The sequence below is a fragment of the Hordeum vulgare genome, chromosome 5H, assembly GCF_904849725.1.
Source record: "Hordeum vulgare subsp. vulgare chromosome 5H, MorexV3_pseudomolecules_assembly, whole genome shotgun sequence".
Lineage (NCBI taxonomy): Eukaryota > Viridiplantae > Streptophyta > Magnoliopsida > Poales > Poaceae > Hordeum > Hordeum vulgare.
The window spans coordinates 543,291,730-543,308,674 of record NC_058522.1 but is presented as its reverse complement, the minus strand read 5'-3'; the positions used below and the strand labels follow the sequence as shown (position 1 = coordinate 543,308,674).

The following is a 16,945-nucleotide window of genomic DNA, read 5'->3' as shown; positions in this document are numbered from 1 at the left end:
GCCTACCCCAACTTGTTTGGGACTGAAAGGCTTGGTTATTGTTGTTGTTGTAGAGATCGTATTTCTGTAACAGACACTTACTATATAAGTGACTATATATAATGGTTACAGATGACATGACAGTTTTATATAGCCATCAGCTGGCTATGTTATTAACCATGCTCGGGAATCTCCGACGCAGACTCCTAAAAACGGATATTGTATCCATCCATGAAAAATGATAAGCGAGCCGGCTATCGAACCGTGTATCAAACGTCTGCATACATATTAGAGTAAACAACAAAAATATCAATAATTTAACTATGAATTGGGCCAAACACTTCCCAGACATGGTGTCCACCATGGACGACAATGTGCAAGGACGAAGGGTATCTAGGCAACAGCCGGACCATGAGTGGAAGGAAGGCGTAGGTAAGTCAGGGCTGGCGCCCAGGTGGAGCAGCGGAGGTCCAGCGAGGCCTTGGCACCATAGTGGGTGGTACATGGGAGTCTCAACTTCCCAGATACTCGTACCGTCCGTCTAGAAATATTTATATTCTAAAAATGAATGCATTTAAACTTATCGTAGTTACAGATAGATACACTTATTATATTTATTTCTAGAACAATTATTTCTGGACGGAGGAAGTACAAAGCAAAGGCGGAAGGACGGAGTGACAAAAGCGGGGGCTAGGATCGTGGTTTTGGCTGGGTCGGGAGTGTGTGACGAAGGTCCGGACAGCCACAAACCCTTCCGGTTTGCGGAAATTCGAATGTGCAGACCGATCCACGGACGTTTGATGCACGGGCGTCAGTCGTCAGATGACACAAAGTGATGATGAGCATGCTCACCTTTCTAGAGAAACAGACCGATTTGTTTTTTACACCGCTGATTTCACGGAGCCACCGAGACACTGAAATTTATTGGTTTGTTGTGTGCGCCGAATTCACCTCTGAAATTTATCGGTTTGTTGTGTGCCCCAAATTCACCTCTGAGCACATTTGCGGCCCTCTGGATCGCCATGGTGACTCTCCACAGTTCCTGTCGCACCACCGCCTGCCGTTGTTTGGCGCTCTGCTTCCCCGACCGAGAGATGGCGTCCGCGATCCCAGGGAAGAACGAGAGCTCACTCTCATAGTCCTCCGGTGGCGAGTACAGCTGTGAATGAACACATAAATTGTTGTTGGAAAGTCATTCTCATAACTGCTAGAAGTAATAAAGCTTCATGGAAAACAGTGAAGAATTATGGTTTTCAACACTCTTGATGCATCATCACTGACCAGATGCTTGTACCATGTTCTTCCTTGGAGTCCTTCCGCATGCAGGAAGCTTCTTTCGGCGAGCATAAGGCGGTCGTTCAACAACCGCCTCCTCATAAGATCGTGCCCGTCGTGTATATCCAGCAGCTTTAGTTCCTGGATTTGATAACAAATCGATGGTGAAAAAACGGCGCAAACCACTGACAGTACTAGATTAGTCCAAAGAATTCCAAACGCTGAGTCCAACTCACCAAACCACTTCGTCGATCGTGGTCTGGTAGTGTTACAAGATATTGTGCTAGACTACTCAGGCAGAACATAAACACCAACTCAGTGGTCAGGTATCAAAGACCTTGGAAGTCTATGAGTTCGTTAGCCATAACTGAGGCAAACATGGGAATCTGCTTAAGCATTTGACTACAGAAATGCATATTCTTGGAGCACTGAAGAAACGACAGGGCATGGTTACAATGTGTAAAACGAAAATAGGGAAAAATGATGTTCCAGAATGGAATCCCCTTAAAAAAGAAAAGGCACTCTGTATCTAAATATAAGACGTTTTTGCAGTTCAACTTGAACATACCTTTGCCTCCTTCTGAACTTCTGTGGCTGCACTAGAAAGATCATTGATGAATCCATTTATGATACTGACTGATTGGCTATTGTTTACCATGTCAGCAAGCACATTTGTATGCTCCTGTAATGTAACGAATTCAAAGTGTATAGTAAAATAAATATGCTTTAGCGAGACTCAGACTATATTACTATAGTAGTAATGCACGTATGACTTATTCTGTGTTCACATATCAGATTTGCCAAATTGGGCATCGTCATATTTATAATTTATAGATATAGTGTTACAAGAGCTATTATGATAGGTCATGATAGGTCATGATGCCCATTATAATTGGGCATCGTCATATTTACAATTTATAGATATAGTGTTACAAGAGCTAATCTTGATCTGGAGGGTCAACCACCCTGAAGGCAGAAAGCCAGAAACAACTCATGACTATTGCAACGTAAGCATAGCGTGTAGCACATTATGATGACAGAGATGGTAATGCCCAACAAAAATGAATATGCTTGCAGTAATTCTAAAAAATAATTGGTGTACCTGCAACTGTGAGGCATATGTCTGGTAATCAAAAGGCAACACAAGATCATCTGCCAAGCGGAGCGCTAGTAGTCCCCAAATTTCGGTAACTGATGAAGTGGAAAAAGAAAATGAGGTCTGATGAATACTATTGTATAATACATGGTTGCACAAGCACCAGTCTAAATCTACCACAACTATAAGTGCATTTCTGTAAGCCACAGTCCTTGGGCATCTTACTCTTGACCAACAAAATTGTAATTATGATAGGTCATGATGCTACTTACTAGCCAAATGACGAAGAAACAATGGATCACCATGCTTTTCCATCCAGTTATAAGAGTCAAGTGCAGTATGGTAGCCAGGAAATTCTGCATCAGTAGTGCACAGGTTAGTGATGATGATTTACATTACATATTAACAGAACCAAGACATGGTCTATGAAAAGGTAGAAAATTGTGTCTGCCGAATTCAAGGTTGACGAGGAAAAACATAAAAAAAAAGGAAATGTTGGCATACATAACTACTCCCTCCGTCCCATAATATAAGAGCGTTTTTGACACTACGAGTACAAAATTGCCTTCTATAACACAAACAAAATACTTCACTTATGAGTATGCAGTAATGCTCCTAAAATTTTCATTCATACAGAGGAGTCCATATTGGCCTACCTGCAACTCAAAATTCTACAAGATCTGACTTTTGAAAATAATGAAAATATGGTAATTTCTATTTGGAAAGAGACTGTTCTTTCTCAAACTACATACATGCTAAGAAGTATCAGAAGATTACAAGGTATGACTTCGAAAGAAATATCAACAAGAATCTTAGAGAAACCATTGGATTAAATGTCCTCAAATACCTTTTCCATAGTACAAGTCTACACAAGGAATTCCAGCATGATGTAGAAATGGGGCAAAATCAGAATCAGTTCTGGCAAGCCTCTCTATCTGCAGATTGAGATCGTCTTCAGAAATAAATCTAAACTAGAATACAAGCAGGGCACCTACAAGAATCATCTCCAGTACAATTAGTCTGAGTGGGTATGGTCCATGTGCTTATGTGAGACTAACTAATGCTGATGACAGAGTGCTCTGTTAGTTGGTCATATGTATCACACCCAAAGAAGATTTGACCAGTTTCAAAAGATAAATCTGCTAAGAAAATCCAACTAGCAGCCATTTATTCATATCAAAACCTGATTTCTGTGTAATAATAGTAACTAGTTAGAGGCTAATCTTGGCCATGCAGTGAACTATGAACATACTATTTTCTTGGTTTGATCTATGTATTGCTACTGTGTTCCGTTTAACCAATATACTCCCTCCGTTCCTAAATATAAGACCTTTCAGATATTACACTATGAACTACATACGGATGTACATAGACATATTTTAGAATGTAGATTCACTCATTTTGCTCCGTATGTAGTCTCCTAGTGTAATCTCTAAAAGGTCTTATATTTTGAAACGGAGGGAGTATTAGATTCACTCATTTTGCTCCGTATGTAGTCTCCTAGTGTAATCTCTAAAAGGTCTTATATTTTGAAACGGAGGGAGTATTAGATAACTACATTGTGGGTTTTTTATACCACCTATTTTACTTAAGATCGAAGAATTTATCAGATTATAAATACACATAATTTAAAACAGCAGGAGGCAGCATTTGCGTTCTGACAGTCATTGTGCCTGCCAATTTAAATTAAAAAAATGAAAGTCAAACTCAACAATGTAGATTGTAGTAGCTAAATTTGTGGGCAGGGGTATGTGCACCTACTATGATCTATAAAGACCTCATACGCATTTGGGACAATTGGACCCAATGTTAGCACACTATGTCTGCCCCTACTCCCTACTAACATCATAATTGACAATAGTCAACCAGATCAGTAAGAAAGTTATGAGACCACAAATGAGATGTGATGTCAGCATGGCCAAAGTTAACTTGCATGCAAAGGACAAGCTGTCACCTCTATGTGGCTCTGCTTAAAAACTCTCATTTGACTTTTAACCATTTTAGAGTAACTAGAGACAAACATCGAATTGCAGTCGAACCACAATACTATGTACAGGAGGAAAATAAAATAAAAAGTCTTACATTGATGCCGCCATTCATTGTACTCCATGTATCATGAACTGTCTTTCCTTCAACATCTGGATCCTTTACCTGGAAACAGAAGGTTTGAAATAGAATAAACCTCATGTGCTCATTCCAATTCTTCGATACCACAGCGACACTGATGCCATAATGATATTTGCTAGATAATGATAGTTAAGTTAACTAGTTTCAATCATATACGAGAAACAGGTCAGGTAATAACAAAGCTTTTTATTAACAGAACCATGTGGGTATCACTAGATAAAAGTGAAATTATTTTCAACAGAAGACCAAACCACATTCTTTTACCAGCCCAGAGAAGAATGCAAGAATAAAACAATTTCTTTTACCTGTCTTGTAACATCGATCAAGAGCTTATCCAACTGGGGAGTAGAACCAGCGAAAAGCCCCATGCCTTGCACAGCACAATCAACATTCAAGTAAGCTACAGCTTTGGATTGCAGATCTCCAAGGTTCTCTTCGACCCATTCAGTTGACCCGATCTGGAAAAAAGAACCTTCAAAATATAGAAAAAGCAATGTAGCAAAATATAAATGAGTCTTGGGAGTTGTAATACATGACAAAAAAAATCAAGGAAAAAAAATCTTTTGCTCAGAATTCTGAACAGCCTAAAACTAGATAGCGCATACAAACTTCATGTGGTTATGATGTTGCTATCAATAAAATCCAGAAAATGATTTGCAAATGATCCAATATAAAAAATCTATAAAACTTAACATCTGCATTATACTTTTTTTTTGAACCAACACCTGCCTTATTCTGGTCTTTTGAACTGTAAGTACTACTCCCTCCGTTCCTAAATATAAGTCTTTTTAGAGATTTATATAGACATACCTTAGAGTACAAATTCACTCATTTTGCTCCGTATGTAGTCTGTAGTGGAATCTCTAAAAAGACATACCTTATATTTAGGAACGGAGGGAGTACAAATCATGGCACTATTGACAGCTGCATAATCACCCAACTATTTTGCAGGAAAAAAACATGTGCACTTGTTGAGAATGTAGGTCCACAATTATTGCCAACCGCAACCAGTTTAGCACCTTATTCTGATATTCTGAATTGTAACTACCAGAGACATGGCACTATTGACCGCCACATAATCGCATGATAATTTTTGTAACTTAGAGATACATTTATTGACATTTGAAGTCAATGCCGCTTCATATTTGTGCCAACCAGTTTACCACCTTATGTATTTTGGTACAAATGAGCAACATGTCTTAACTCTAGAGTTCTAGTGTAGTCTCAAATTTGGGGTAGGGGAGGACACATGCCCCCTCAGGTTAGCGCATGCATTCGACGATAACATATATCATGTTTGTAATAACGAGCATTTCATATATCATGTTTTTAGTAACAGGCATTTTCTCATCTTCTGTCGATACAGACTTACCATTCCAAACTCTTCAGCGTCCCAACTACTAAGAATGATAGTCCTCCGTGGTGTCCAACCTGACCGCAGCATTATTCCAAGACGGCAAGCAACATCAAGAAGCGCAGCCGTCCCACTATTAGGATCAACTGCTCCATAAGTCCATGCATCTCGGTGGTTCCCAAGGATCACATAGCGATCGGGTTCTTGGTATCCTTTTATGATGGCAAAAATATCCTTTATCGTAGCCATCTTCCTGTCCTCCTTGAAAACAGAAATGAGAAGACCGTTTTTTAAGAATTTAAAGCCACCATGAGCTTGAATGTTGTCTATAAAGTACAACTACTTGACAGGGCATGCAAGAATGCAAAGCTCTAAAGAAAAGAAAATACGTATGAATGCACGATAATTATGTGGCCTTTTGTTTGTCCAATACTCAAATCACCCTGAAATGCTTTATTTCTGTCTGTAATGAAAAGACTTATGCTTGCTTATGCGCTATTTGTTAAGCTGCACTCCCTGAGTTTGCCTAAGTGTGTTTGATGTAGTCGTTTGGTTGTTTTCGTCCTAGCTGGTTTGATGTTATGTAAGACTCTGTTTGCTTCGTTTTGAATAAAAATGGGGCAGGGGGGAAACCCCTTTCGTTCAAAAAAAAATACTCAAATCACCTGGTCCACACCCGAATAATGACAAAGCGGTGTACAGCAATAGAACAAAGTCACCCAAAGAAGCGTGTGTAGCACTTACAACCCAAATGTTCTGTCATTTTTCATACTCAAATTACTTCGCGATATTGCCAAAAAAAAAAAATCTCCCTTCACAAATTACAATCCTTATTTTGAGAGCGCGAAGGGACTAAGGATGTTATGCAACCATTAGAAAGGGAAGCAAAAAAGTACAATGCTATACACTGGGAACAGTTAGTGTCTTGCGAATGCAGGAGAGCAAAGGTGTGAAAAATGTGGGCAGACAGTGAAACACATCTTAATTCATCACAGCCACGCCTGCATTGTGCAACAAGGACTGCAAAATTATCTGCCTTTCGTGAATAAAGTGAAGGAGTGCATAGCAAAAGGTAGGATCCAAGATGCAGGCCCCTTCACCCTGTATCCGTAACAGTAAAATCTTCAGAAAGCCACCCGGTCTGTCCAAGCAGGCAGCAAAAACTACCTGGTGGCGCACTAAACACCAAACAGAGCCGCTATTTGGCAGAGTCTTGCTCACCATGGAAAAGGATGAAAAGATGCAAGAGGACCACTGGAACCAAAATAATTGAGTCGACAACGACATGGGTCACTGTAATTCAACCTCAAAACATGGATCAAATAAACAGACTATCTATGGAAACCCCAAAATTCAGGATTTGAGGCGGTCAGTCAGAGCACTAGTCCACGGAATTCCCAGCTTTTGCGTCCTTCTTGTCCTGTACATGGGGACAGCAAAATACCAAACGAGTTGTGGATATGTATACGTACTTGATAGGTGAAGTTGACCAACGTGGGGCCTGGTCCGACGCCGCCGGCGTGGCCCTCCAGCCCGAGCCCGAGCCCGAGCCCCGCGCGCCACTCCGGCGGCAAGGCCGGCCCGCCCAGGCTCCGCACGATGGCCGCGGCCGTGTCGGCCGAGACCGGCATGGACGGGATCGTCGGGAACCGCCGCCTGACCGCCTCGTGGTCAAACCCTAGCCGCTCCGCGCCGTCGGCCGCGGCCCAGCCGGGCGTGAGCGGGTCGCCGGGGCCGCCGAGCAGGACCGCTCCCCTCTCGACGCCGCCGTCCGCGTGGCCGGCGATGAGCACTGCGACGGCGCCCTTCCCCGCGGCGCGTGCCACCACCCCGCCGCGGTACCCGCCCCCGCGGATTGCAACGGCGACGCGGCCGCGGAGGGACACCCCGAGCCGGTCGAGCGCGGCGAGGTCCTCCTCGCGGCCCAGGTTGACGAACACCGCCTCGGCCACGGCCGCGCCGGAGGGAGCGTACGCGTGGTAGGGCCGCACGACGCGGCGGCCCGGGTCCGCGGGCTCGTCAGTCGAGAGGCGCGCCAGCAGGGAGCGGTCGGCGGCGAGCAGCGCGAGGGAGGCGTGCGCCCGGTACGAGAGCAGCGGCGCGTACTCGCGGGTGAGCGTGCGGAGTCCCGCGGCGCGGAACCGCGCGTGCACGTGCGCGGCCACGCCCGCCGCCCCGGGCGTCCCCGCGAGGTGCGGCCCGGCCGTGAGCGCGCGCAGGTCGGCGGCGATGCTGGCGTTGGCCCCGGGGGAGAGCGAGAGGAACAGCGCGGCGGGGTCGGCGCCGGAGCGGGCCCCCGGCGGGCGGCCGTGGAGCACGAGAAGGGAGACGAGGAGCAGCAGGCCGAAGGGCAGGAGGACGCGCGCGAGGCGGAGCGGCTGCGGCGGCGAGGAAGGCGACGAGGAGGGGTGCGGCATTTCGCGGCGGCTGGGCGCGTGGGGGCTCGGAGTGTCAGCGCGCCCACCACCCGTGCGCGGCTTTTACGGCCATGGAAAGGTGGCCGTTACCAAGTTTAGTGCGTAGCACGCTGTACTGTGTACTCTACTCTACCACGGTCCTATACGTACGTTATGGATGGGATTTGGGAAGATGCGCAGCATGGCATGCTCGCTCTCGCGTCTCGCCATTGCCGTTTCTGCACGCTGTACGCTGCATGTACGAGTACTAGGCTTTACTACGAGCCGAGGGAGCGGGGTCCCGGGGGTGAGCTTCCACTGGGAGGCAGCAAGTGCCGGCGGCGGGGCCGGCTGCGTCGCGCTGATTGGCGGGCTGGGGCGGTGCGCGGCGCACCTCCACCCACCAGCGCTCCGTATTTGCGACGTGCCGACTGCCGAGAAAGGCCGGCCACAGGCAGAGGACAGGGACCGGCGCACCTGTGGGCTGTGGGCTGTGGCGGATCGGTGCGTTTGGACTGCCGGATTTTCTCTCGCTCCTTGCCTGGATGGAAGAATGGGACGTGTTTGATGGAGCTTTATGTCACTCATCACTTGGGATGGGACTCTAGCTAGCAGAGACTGCCAAGTGAGCAGTTGTCGTTTACTGCTCTGTTTAATCCGGTGTCTCATGTTGTTTACTCCTATTATACTTATATTTGTTCCCCGCAAAAAAATATTTATATTTGCTCCTAGTTATATTTGTTTGTGTGTGTCTTAACACGGTACAGTTGAAGTCCCTCCCTATCCTTATAAATGAACGTACATCTTTGTAAATGTAGTTGATGGAATTGTCTTCTTCTACTGAACACACATCGTTCAAAGATCTGAAATAAATTTAGAATAATATAAGTATCAAAGGCTGAGACACAGTTATGGTCTCAGTGAGCTGCGGATACACAGTAGCTGAATGAATCTTTACCTAATAATAAAGAGGCTATAGCTTCTGTCGGAAAACCCATCGAGGTGATTTTACAAAAAAGCCCTTACTGTTTATGACATTAAACTCGTAGTATATATTAAATATTTTTTTTAAATACTCATATCTTTTAAACCGTAACTTCAAATTTAACATATTATACATGGAATTTGATTAGAAAAATATGTAGAATTTAAATATGATATTATTTTATCTGTTAAACGTTTAATAAAAATACTATCTAGGGTGCAATCTTAATAAATAAGTCATTATTCGTCTTTCTTTCATACCGGTACTCATCCGGGTTGGGAATGAACACGTCAACAAAATCAGGATTAGAGATGAAACTGAAGGTCACTTGACTGATTCTTTGTACATATTAAATCTACATACAAGCCGTGTTAAAATAGAAGACCTGTGAAATTTTGAACTGCATTTTTATAGGATAAGACCATCTTTATTTGTATCGTAACTATAAATTCTGAAATTATAGACATTTTTTATAAATTAAGAGCGTGTGTCGTGTGGTATTTCTTTCTCCCGTTGCAACGCATGGGCCCTTTTGCTAGTTATACTTATATTTGTTCCCCGCAAAAAAATATTTATATTTGCTCCTAGTTATATTTGTTTGTGTGTGTCTTAACACGGTACACTCCCTATCCTTATAAATGAACGTACATCTTTGTAAACATAGTTGATGAAATTGTCTTCTTCTACTGAACACACATCGTCCAAAGATCTGAAATAAATTTAAAATAATATAAGTATCAATGTTTTTAATTTATTTTTTATGAACAAGGTATATCACTGTTTTTCTAACTATCCGATCACAAATTAATTCATTTATATTTGCTTATGTTAGGATGTACATCTGCATGGCATATTAGCACTGCACTACGTTATAACTATATTGTATCGGTGTTTTTGTGTTGGTAAAGTTGTATTGGCTTTCGAGCTGTTAAGGTTTTTGATTCGGTTTCGCATGCAAACTGAATCATGGTTTCGGACTTATTTCTCCACATAAATTAATTCAATTTCTTTTTGAACGGAGATCAATATACAAGTGGAGATCACCTCCCCCCTCTCGGCATATTAAAAAAAATCCACAATCCATATGATATACTTCCTACGTTCCTAAATATAAATCTTCTTAAAGATTACACTATTGAACCATTCCTAAACCCTAAACCCTAATACATATGGAGGAAGTAGTCAGCACTATGTGTCGTGTTCGTAAACCCTAAAAATAGTGCTGACTACTTCCTCCACAAATTGAAATATCTAAAAAGACTTATATTTAAGAACGGAGGAAGTAGTCAGCACTATGTGTCGTGTTGTGTGGATCTTGTGCATGATGTCGATAATGTGTGCCATTTTGCTTGGTGTAGCTACGTTGAGGTTTAATTTAAGGGCAGTCACTCCTTTCATGTTTGAGTATTGCATCTTGTTATCAGCTTCCCGTAATCAACGAGTGATTTGTTTTGAATGCATAGTGATTGGTATCGAATTCACTTTTGCGGTTCTATTGAAAAATGCATTTCTTTGCACTCTAAAATTAAGGGATTTCTTACTATCTTTTAACGAAATTAGCAAAAGTTCCTTACGCATCCATGACACTCAAGGAAAAAACAATAATACTAATATTCATAGGGTCCAAAATAAGCTCGTCGGAGCTAGGAAAACCATATGCTCAAAATCATATCAATAGTTTTCTTTAAAAACCTTTAAGTCTCATAATTTCACAAAGGAAATACCAATAGAAATTTATAGGGCTTCTCAAAATCTGCTTTAAACAAAATAACATATACTTTATTAACATGGATATGATTCGGGGTTTCATGCAAAACAAGAATGCTCCCACCCCCACCCACCCACCAATAATATTCTTGACTTTTGTAAAAGATGTTTGAGCAAGATCTTTAATTATCACGTCACAAGTATTCATCTTTTATACACAACTTTAGGCAAAAGCTTGAAACTAGAGTTTAACAAGTAGGTCGTAATTGTTGAATTTAGTTAGCCTCGGAATCTTAGGGATCAAAGTTATATTATCGTAGTTCAATCTATTTACACTCGGAAGTCGGAACAATCTGACTGGATTTACCAGTTAACTTCTTCAAGGACTTCAATGATGTTAGATTTTTTTTAAAGAACTCATGGAAAAGCCATCTGGCTCAAGGGATTGCTTATGGTAAACAAAAAGACTAGTTTCTTAACCTCTTCCATTCAAAAGGGGGGCTTAAATCTCATTGTTGATGTCATCCCCAGTCGCAATATCAAAACAGAAATGCATTATAATGCTATTTCTATCCCCAGACCCAAACAACTGCTTATAGAGGTCAATTATATGATTCATCAAGTTCTCCATGCCCTTGGGAGAAAATAACATTGTGTCTCATTCTACCATTATATTTGCACATGAAATCCCCAGAATTATAATCAACATCAAATATTTATCCTTAGCTCTCTACATCCACTTAATACCCTCCGCCTTAAATACATTCTTTAGCTCATATTTCCAAAGTTTTTTCTTGTGGGTTTATAGGCATCAAGACCATAAATATGTCACCATGTGTCTAGAGTATGTATTTGGTCATTCAACAAAAGTTTTCTTTTCTTGAGCTTACGAGAGAAATTAGCATTTCAACCTTTCATTTTTTGTCAAAATAGTCTCAATCTTCATCGTCATTCATCTAAAGGGTCTTCACCTCTAAAGGGGATATCGCAAAAAGATTGAACAACCTATCTAAGACCCTCTCTCTTTAGCTACCAGAATTCAAAATTTGAATTATTGAAATTTTATTTCATGATCTCCCATATCAACTAACAAAGAAGTATGATTGGAAATATTTCTATCGACAACCTTGAATGTACTGAAAGGGAAACCGAAAAAAAACCAAACTCTGCAACATTGATTTTTCACAGTTTCTCATTCCTGGAAATTTAGGCTATTCCTATTTCTAGGGAGTTATTATTTGGCAACCTATTATGACCAATTAATAACCATGTTGGTCGGAAATCACGTTTCAAGGGCCAAAGTTTAAACATGATTACTGCGTTCCATTCCAAATTTATTTTTATTTCATATTCTGGATTATGAATAGTTGGCTATTCCATTGAGAAAATTATTGTCGTTTGGTCGCTATCATATTTTTCTCCTTCAAAGGAAAAGAATCCGAGGCTAGAAGCATGTTTAGTTGTTACTAAAAGGGCCATTTGGCCCAGGCCTATTTGGAAGAACCCGATCCATCAATCCCACGGTCTTACTTGGATAGCTCGTAGGACAGTTTGGACCAAGTGAATGAGATGAATATTTAGGACATTTTAGCACACCGGGATAACCAGTTATTTGAATGTAATTATTGTTTAGAGACGCAACATATTACTACATGGTAAACGCTTCCTAGCAGGCATCTGATAACAGACGTTTGTCAGACTGGTCGCACACCGTCGATGCTTCTTTTGTCTAATGGTCGAGATTGCGTCCGAAATCGTTTCATTAGTTTCCAAAAAAACACCTTGATTTTTCACCCATAACTACTCACGCATTAATCTCACCTGCCCAAACCCATACTACGTCCCCATCCCCATCACCTGCTCGCTGCTCCGTCCGGTCCTTGTTCTGGCCGCTGGCCGCCATAAACCAGCCTCCCCTTCTCCCGTGAGACTCACCACGCAGGTGCGCCGTCCCATCCAATTGTTGCGGCCGATAGTAGCCACGACGCGCATGACGAGCGAGCTCACAGTCCATGGTCATCCCTGTAATCTACACTCGATTCGGATCCCCCGACGTCCAGGCCACCGCGGCAAAACCTTGCTGGAGTCCATCACGTGAACGAATCCATCATGACTCGGTTCCCCAGCGAATCCAACATGCGAGAAACCTTGCTTGAGTCGCCCCCCGACCTCCTCTGCAAGTAGCATCTACCTGGATCCTCACCTGACCAGGCTTAGGTAATTCTGGGAGATCTTCATATATAGGTCTCTGATTTCTATCATATATGTATGTCACGCGTGTTGTTTGATGAATTTTGTCCACCTCCCTAGTCTGTTTTTGTAGATGATTCATTATTTTGCCCATGCCATTGCGTATTATATGACTGAATCAGAGTAATATACTAATATATCTGGATTTGGTATGTACATGACGTACATGTGCTTCCTAATTTTTGGCTGTAATATGAGTGAGAAGTGAGAAGATTTTAGTCGCGTTTCCTCCCTCTTTGTTGTCTATGTTCAAAGTTGAAGGAAGCACACGTTGTTTGTCGCACGAGAATCCGTCATATCATCCTGACGAAAAAGGATTTTCTCCCGCTTTGTATTACAAAGCAAACAACCGATACAACCAACGATAGATGTTAGGACGGAAGCAACACAGTAACACCCAAAAGAAAAGAAACAGAAAAAACATACTTGTGCTTCTTCCCTGCTTCTACTTTTTTGTATTCTTGTTTTATGTTGAGATAGCATGAATTTGATGCTTTCAAATATCCATGCTTCCTAAACACCGTAGATATGCTTCTTCAGTCTAGATAGCTTGTGTCAATACTCCATATTAAGCTCGCAAACTAAGTTTTCTAACTGAAAATGGCTCTTATCCAGGATTACGATTATATTAACAAAAAGTTATGCCCATATTATCTAACATTGGGTATAACTTACTTTATTCACGACGCGCACACTTATGTCTCTGATCATGTTAGGAGACATTTTTTTATGATTCCGACGTGTCTTATATGTTGTCCCAGGATCTTTTCATCTAACCACAGTAAGTCTCGGCCACTTTCTATTGTACAAACATTTTGCTTCAGTCATTATGAAATGCTAGTGTGTGCTTCCATCTTTCTCACTTAATGCTTCAATCGTATTTTACTATACCAGGTTCCACTTGTGCTTCTTTGTCTATGTGTTGAGTGCATACGAGCTGAGATCAACCAGCCACTGCCCTAAGTTGCCGGCTGTACAGTGAACAATGTAGAGCTCTTGTCATGCATGGATCTTGTCATGATCAGATTGTTAAGCCCCCGCCGCTAAGCAGTCTACAATGTAGTAAAAAATAGTGTTGTAATTGTCTTTACTCCTGTTGCAAAACAGAGTTGTAATTTTTTTGTCATACTAGATTAATTTATTTCACTGTATTATTAGTCTTATTGTGCATCCGTGTGATTCTTTGTAAGCAAACTTTCCAATAGACAGAAAGATCAGCTTCCTTTACACCAAACATTAGGTTCTGAAACTCTAAAAAATATTCATGTGTCAAATGATTCTGTTGAACAATATGTTTTCACCTCACTACAAAGTACAATGTTTACACTGACCAAAAGGATTGTTTTCATGTCATACCAACTATTTTTTCCATCGCATAAAATCAGTCAGAAAAAAGTGTAGTACATGTTATTTGATGGTTATGCATCCATCGATGGAAGAATGCTTCCAGGGTACAACCATGTTGCATCAGCTTAAAAACATCTGTGTACTAGATTTCTGTTGTTGAAAGTAATTGTAATTAACCAGAATTATTTTCAGGATATTCCATGATTTACGGAAGTAGTTAAGAGTAACAATTAACTGATGCTTCCATCACGTCGGTGCATGCATCTGGTAGGTGCATGTTGAATTTGGTAGCCCATCGTGATTTAAGGAATAGTAATAACAAACGCCAAACCCACTCACGTTTACTTGGCCATCGAGACAAAAGTAATCCAACGACCCAGGAGTAGTCTGATAGGTAGCTGGGGATCAGTAGTCTGATCCCTAGTGGTTCCCTACTACTACATGGTGCCCGTCCCGCATCTGGTATAATTCTGGTGTAATGACTGGTCCTTCCTTGGGCATTCATCCGTGAACTGTCGGGATACTGATGGGGCTAAACTCAATTGATAACCTAAGATATGATTGAGAAATGCTCACGGCATGGATACTAGTTTGCCTATCTTTGAATCGATACTTGGTCCAAATTCTTTTAGAATTTCACGGTGTATCAAGATATGGAAGAAAAAATGAAATCATTGATACCCAAAAACTAAATAAAAACCACATTTGATGTGGAAACCAAACTGGGTAGGCAACTTGCCTCTACACAGAATAAAATTGTTGATAATAGGATAAAAAAGATGGCAGTAGAGACAAGGAAAATCAATGTGCCATGACATTCCTTGCAGGTGCGTTGGTTCCCTCCAAGCTTATAGGATGATGTAGCACAACGACGACAAGTATTTCTCTCAGTTAAGAAACCAAGGTATCAATCCAGAAGGAATATCCACAAGACTATGTAAGCAGCACCTGCACACAAATAGCAAATCCTCGCAACCCAACGCGTAGAGGGGTTGTCAATCCCTCGTGGGTAAAGTAAGGATAGATTGATAGGTGCAAATATGAGTGATAGCAAATAAAACGCAAGAAGATATTTTTAGGTTTTTCGATAGTATAGATCTTAAAACAAAAGAGCAAATAAAGTAGAAAAGCAAATAGTAAAGTAGAGATTGCAAATAGATGATGTGAAGTAGACTCGGAGGCCGTAGGTTTCACTAGGGGCTTCTCTCGAGAAAATAGCGAGCGGTGGGTAGACAAATTATTGTTGGACAATTGATAGAAAAGCAAATAATTATGACTATATTCAAGGCAATGATCATGTATATAGGCATCACGTCCAAGATAAGTAGACCGACTTCTATTTGCATCTACTTCTATTACTTCACACATCGACCGCTATCCAACATGCATCTAGTGTAGTGAGTTCATGGAGAAACGGAGTAATGCCTTAAGAACGATGACATGATGTAGACAAGATCTGTTCATGTAGGAATAGACCCCATCATTTATCCTTGATAGAAACGATACATGTGTGTCATGTCTATTTCTTCCACTGAGAATGAGCACTACAAGATCGAACCCATCACAAAGCACCTCTTCCCATTGCAAGATAAATGATCAAGTTGGGCAGACAAAAACCAAACATCGGAGAAAAAATACGAGGCTATAATAATCAAGCATGAATATGATTTCACAGATCTTACCATAAACTCACAATTCATCAGATCCCAACAAACACACCACCAAAGAAAGAGTTACATCATATGGATCTCCAAGAGACCATTGTATTGAGAAACAAAACGAGAGAGAAAGCTATCTAGCTACTACCCACGGACCCGTAGATGGACATCACCATGATAGGTATTGCGTGTGCGTAGGAAAATTTTTGTTTCCCGTACCACGTTCCCCAATAGTGGCATCATGAGCTAGGTTCATCGATAGATGTCATATCGAGTAGAACACAATAGTTTTTGTGGGTGGTGATGTGCGATTTGCTACCCTCCTTGGTCTTTTCTTGATTCCGCGGTATTTTTGGATCGAAGCGGCTCGGACCGACATTACTCGTACGCTTACGAGAGACTGGTTTCATCACTACGAGCAACCCCGTTGCTCAAAGATGACTGGCGAGTGTCGGTTTCTCCAACTTTAGTTGAATCGGATTTGACCAAGGAGATCCTTGGAGAAAGGTTAAATAGCAATTCATACATCCCCGTTGTGGTGTTTGCGTAAGTAAGATGCGATCCTACTAGATACCCATGACAACCACGTAAAACATGCAACAACAATTAGAGGACATCTAACTTGTTTTTGTAGGGTATGCATGTGATGTGATATGGCCAGTGACGTGATGTGATATATTGGATGTATGAGATGATCATGTTGTAATAGTTAATGTCGACTTGCACGTCGATGGTACGGCAACCGGCAGGAGCCATAGGGTTGTCTTTAAA

At 41.7% G+C, this 16,945-nt stretch overlaps 1 protein-coding gene across 1 annotated transcript; it reads right to left on the bottom strand.

Annotated features, from left to right (window-relative positions):
• Positions 1–568: 568 nt before the first annotated feature.
• LOC123452609 (probable glutamate carboxypeptidase PLA3) lies at positions 569–8,263 on the bottom strand. The gene is made up of 10 exons (XM_045129292.1): positions 7,304–8,263; positions 5,850–6,092; positions 4,783–4,935; positions 4,433–4,501; positions 3,198–3,285; positions 2,623–2,706; positions 2,357–2,445; positions 1,823–1,936; positions 1,261–1,395; positions 569–1,138 (listed from the first exon to the last, which is right to left on the bottom strand). The coding sequence occupies exons 1-10, from the start codon at positions 8,246–8,248 to the stop codon at positions 875–877; spliced, it is 2,184 nt and encodes a 727-aa protein (XP_044985227.1). The 5' UTR covers positions 8,249–8,263; the 3' UTR covers positions 569–874.
• Positions 8,264–16,945: the final 8,682 nt, after the last annotated feature.

What these genes read in the sequence shown, in the direction of transcription:
- LOC123452609 (XM_045129292.1), bottom strand. Translation starts at nt 8,248, where the DNA reads ATGCCGCACCCCTCCTCGTCGCCTTCCTCGCCGCCGCAGCCGCTCCGC. An exon ending in AGACTTGTACTATGGAAAAG is followed by an intron (nt 2,707 to 3,197) that starts GTATTTGAGGAC and finishes CTACTGATGCAG; the next exon opens with AATTTCCTGGCTACCATACT. An exon ending in AAGTTCAGAAGGAGGCAAAG is followed by an intron (nt 1,396 to 1,822) that starts GTATGTTCAAGT and finishes TATCAAATCCAG; the next exon opens with GAACTAAAGCTGCTGGATAT.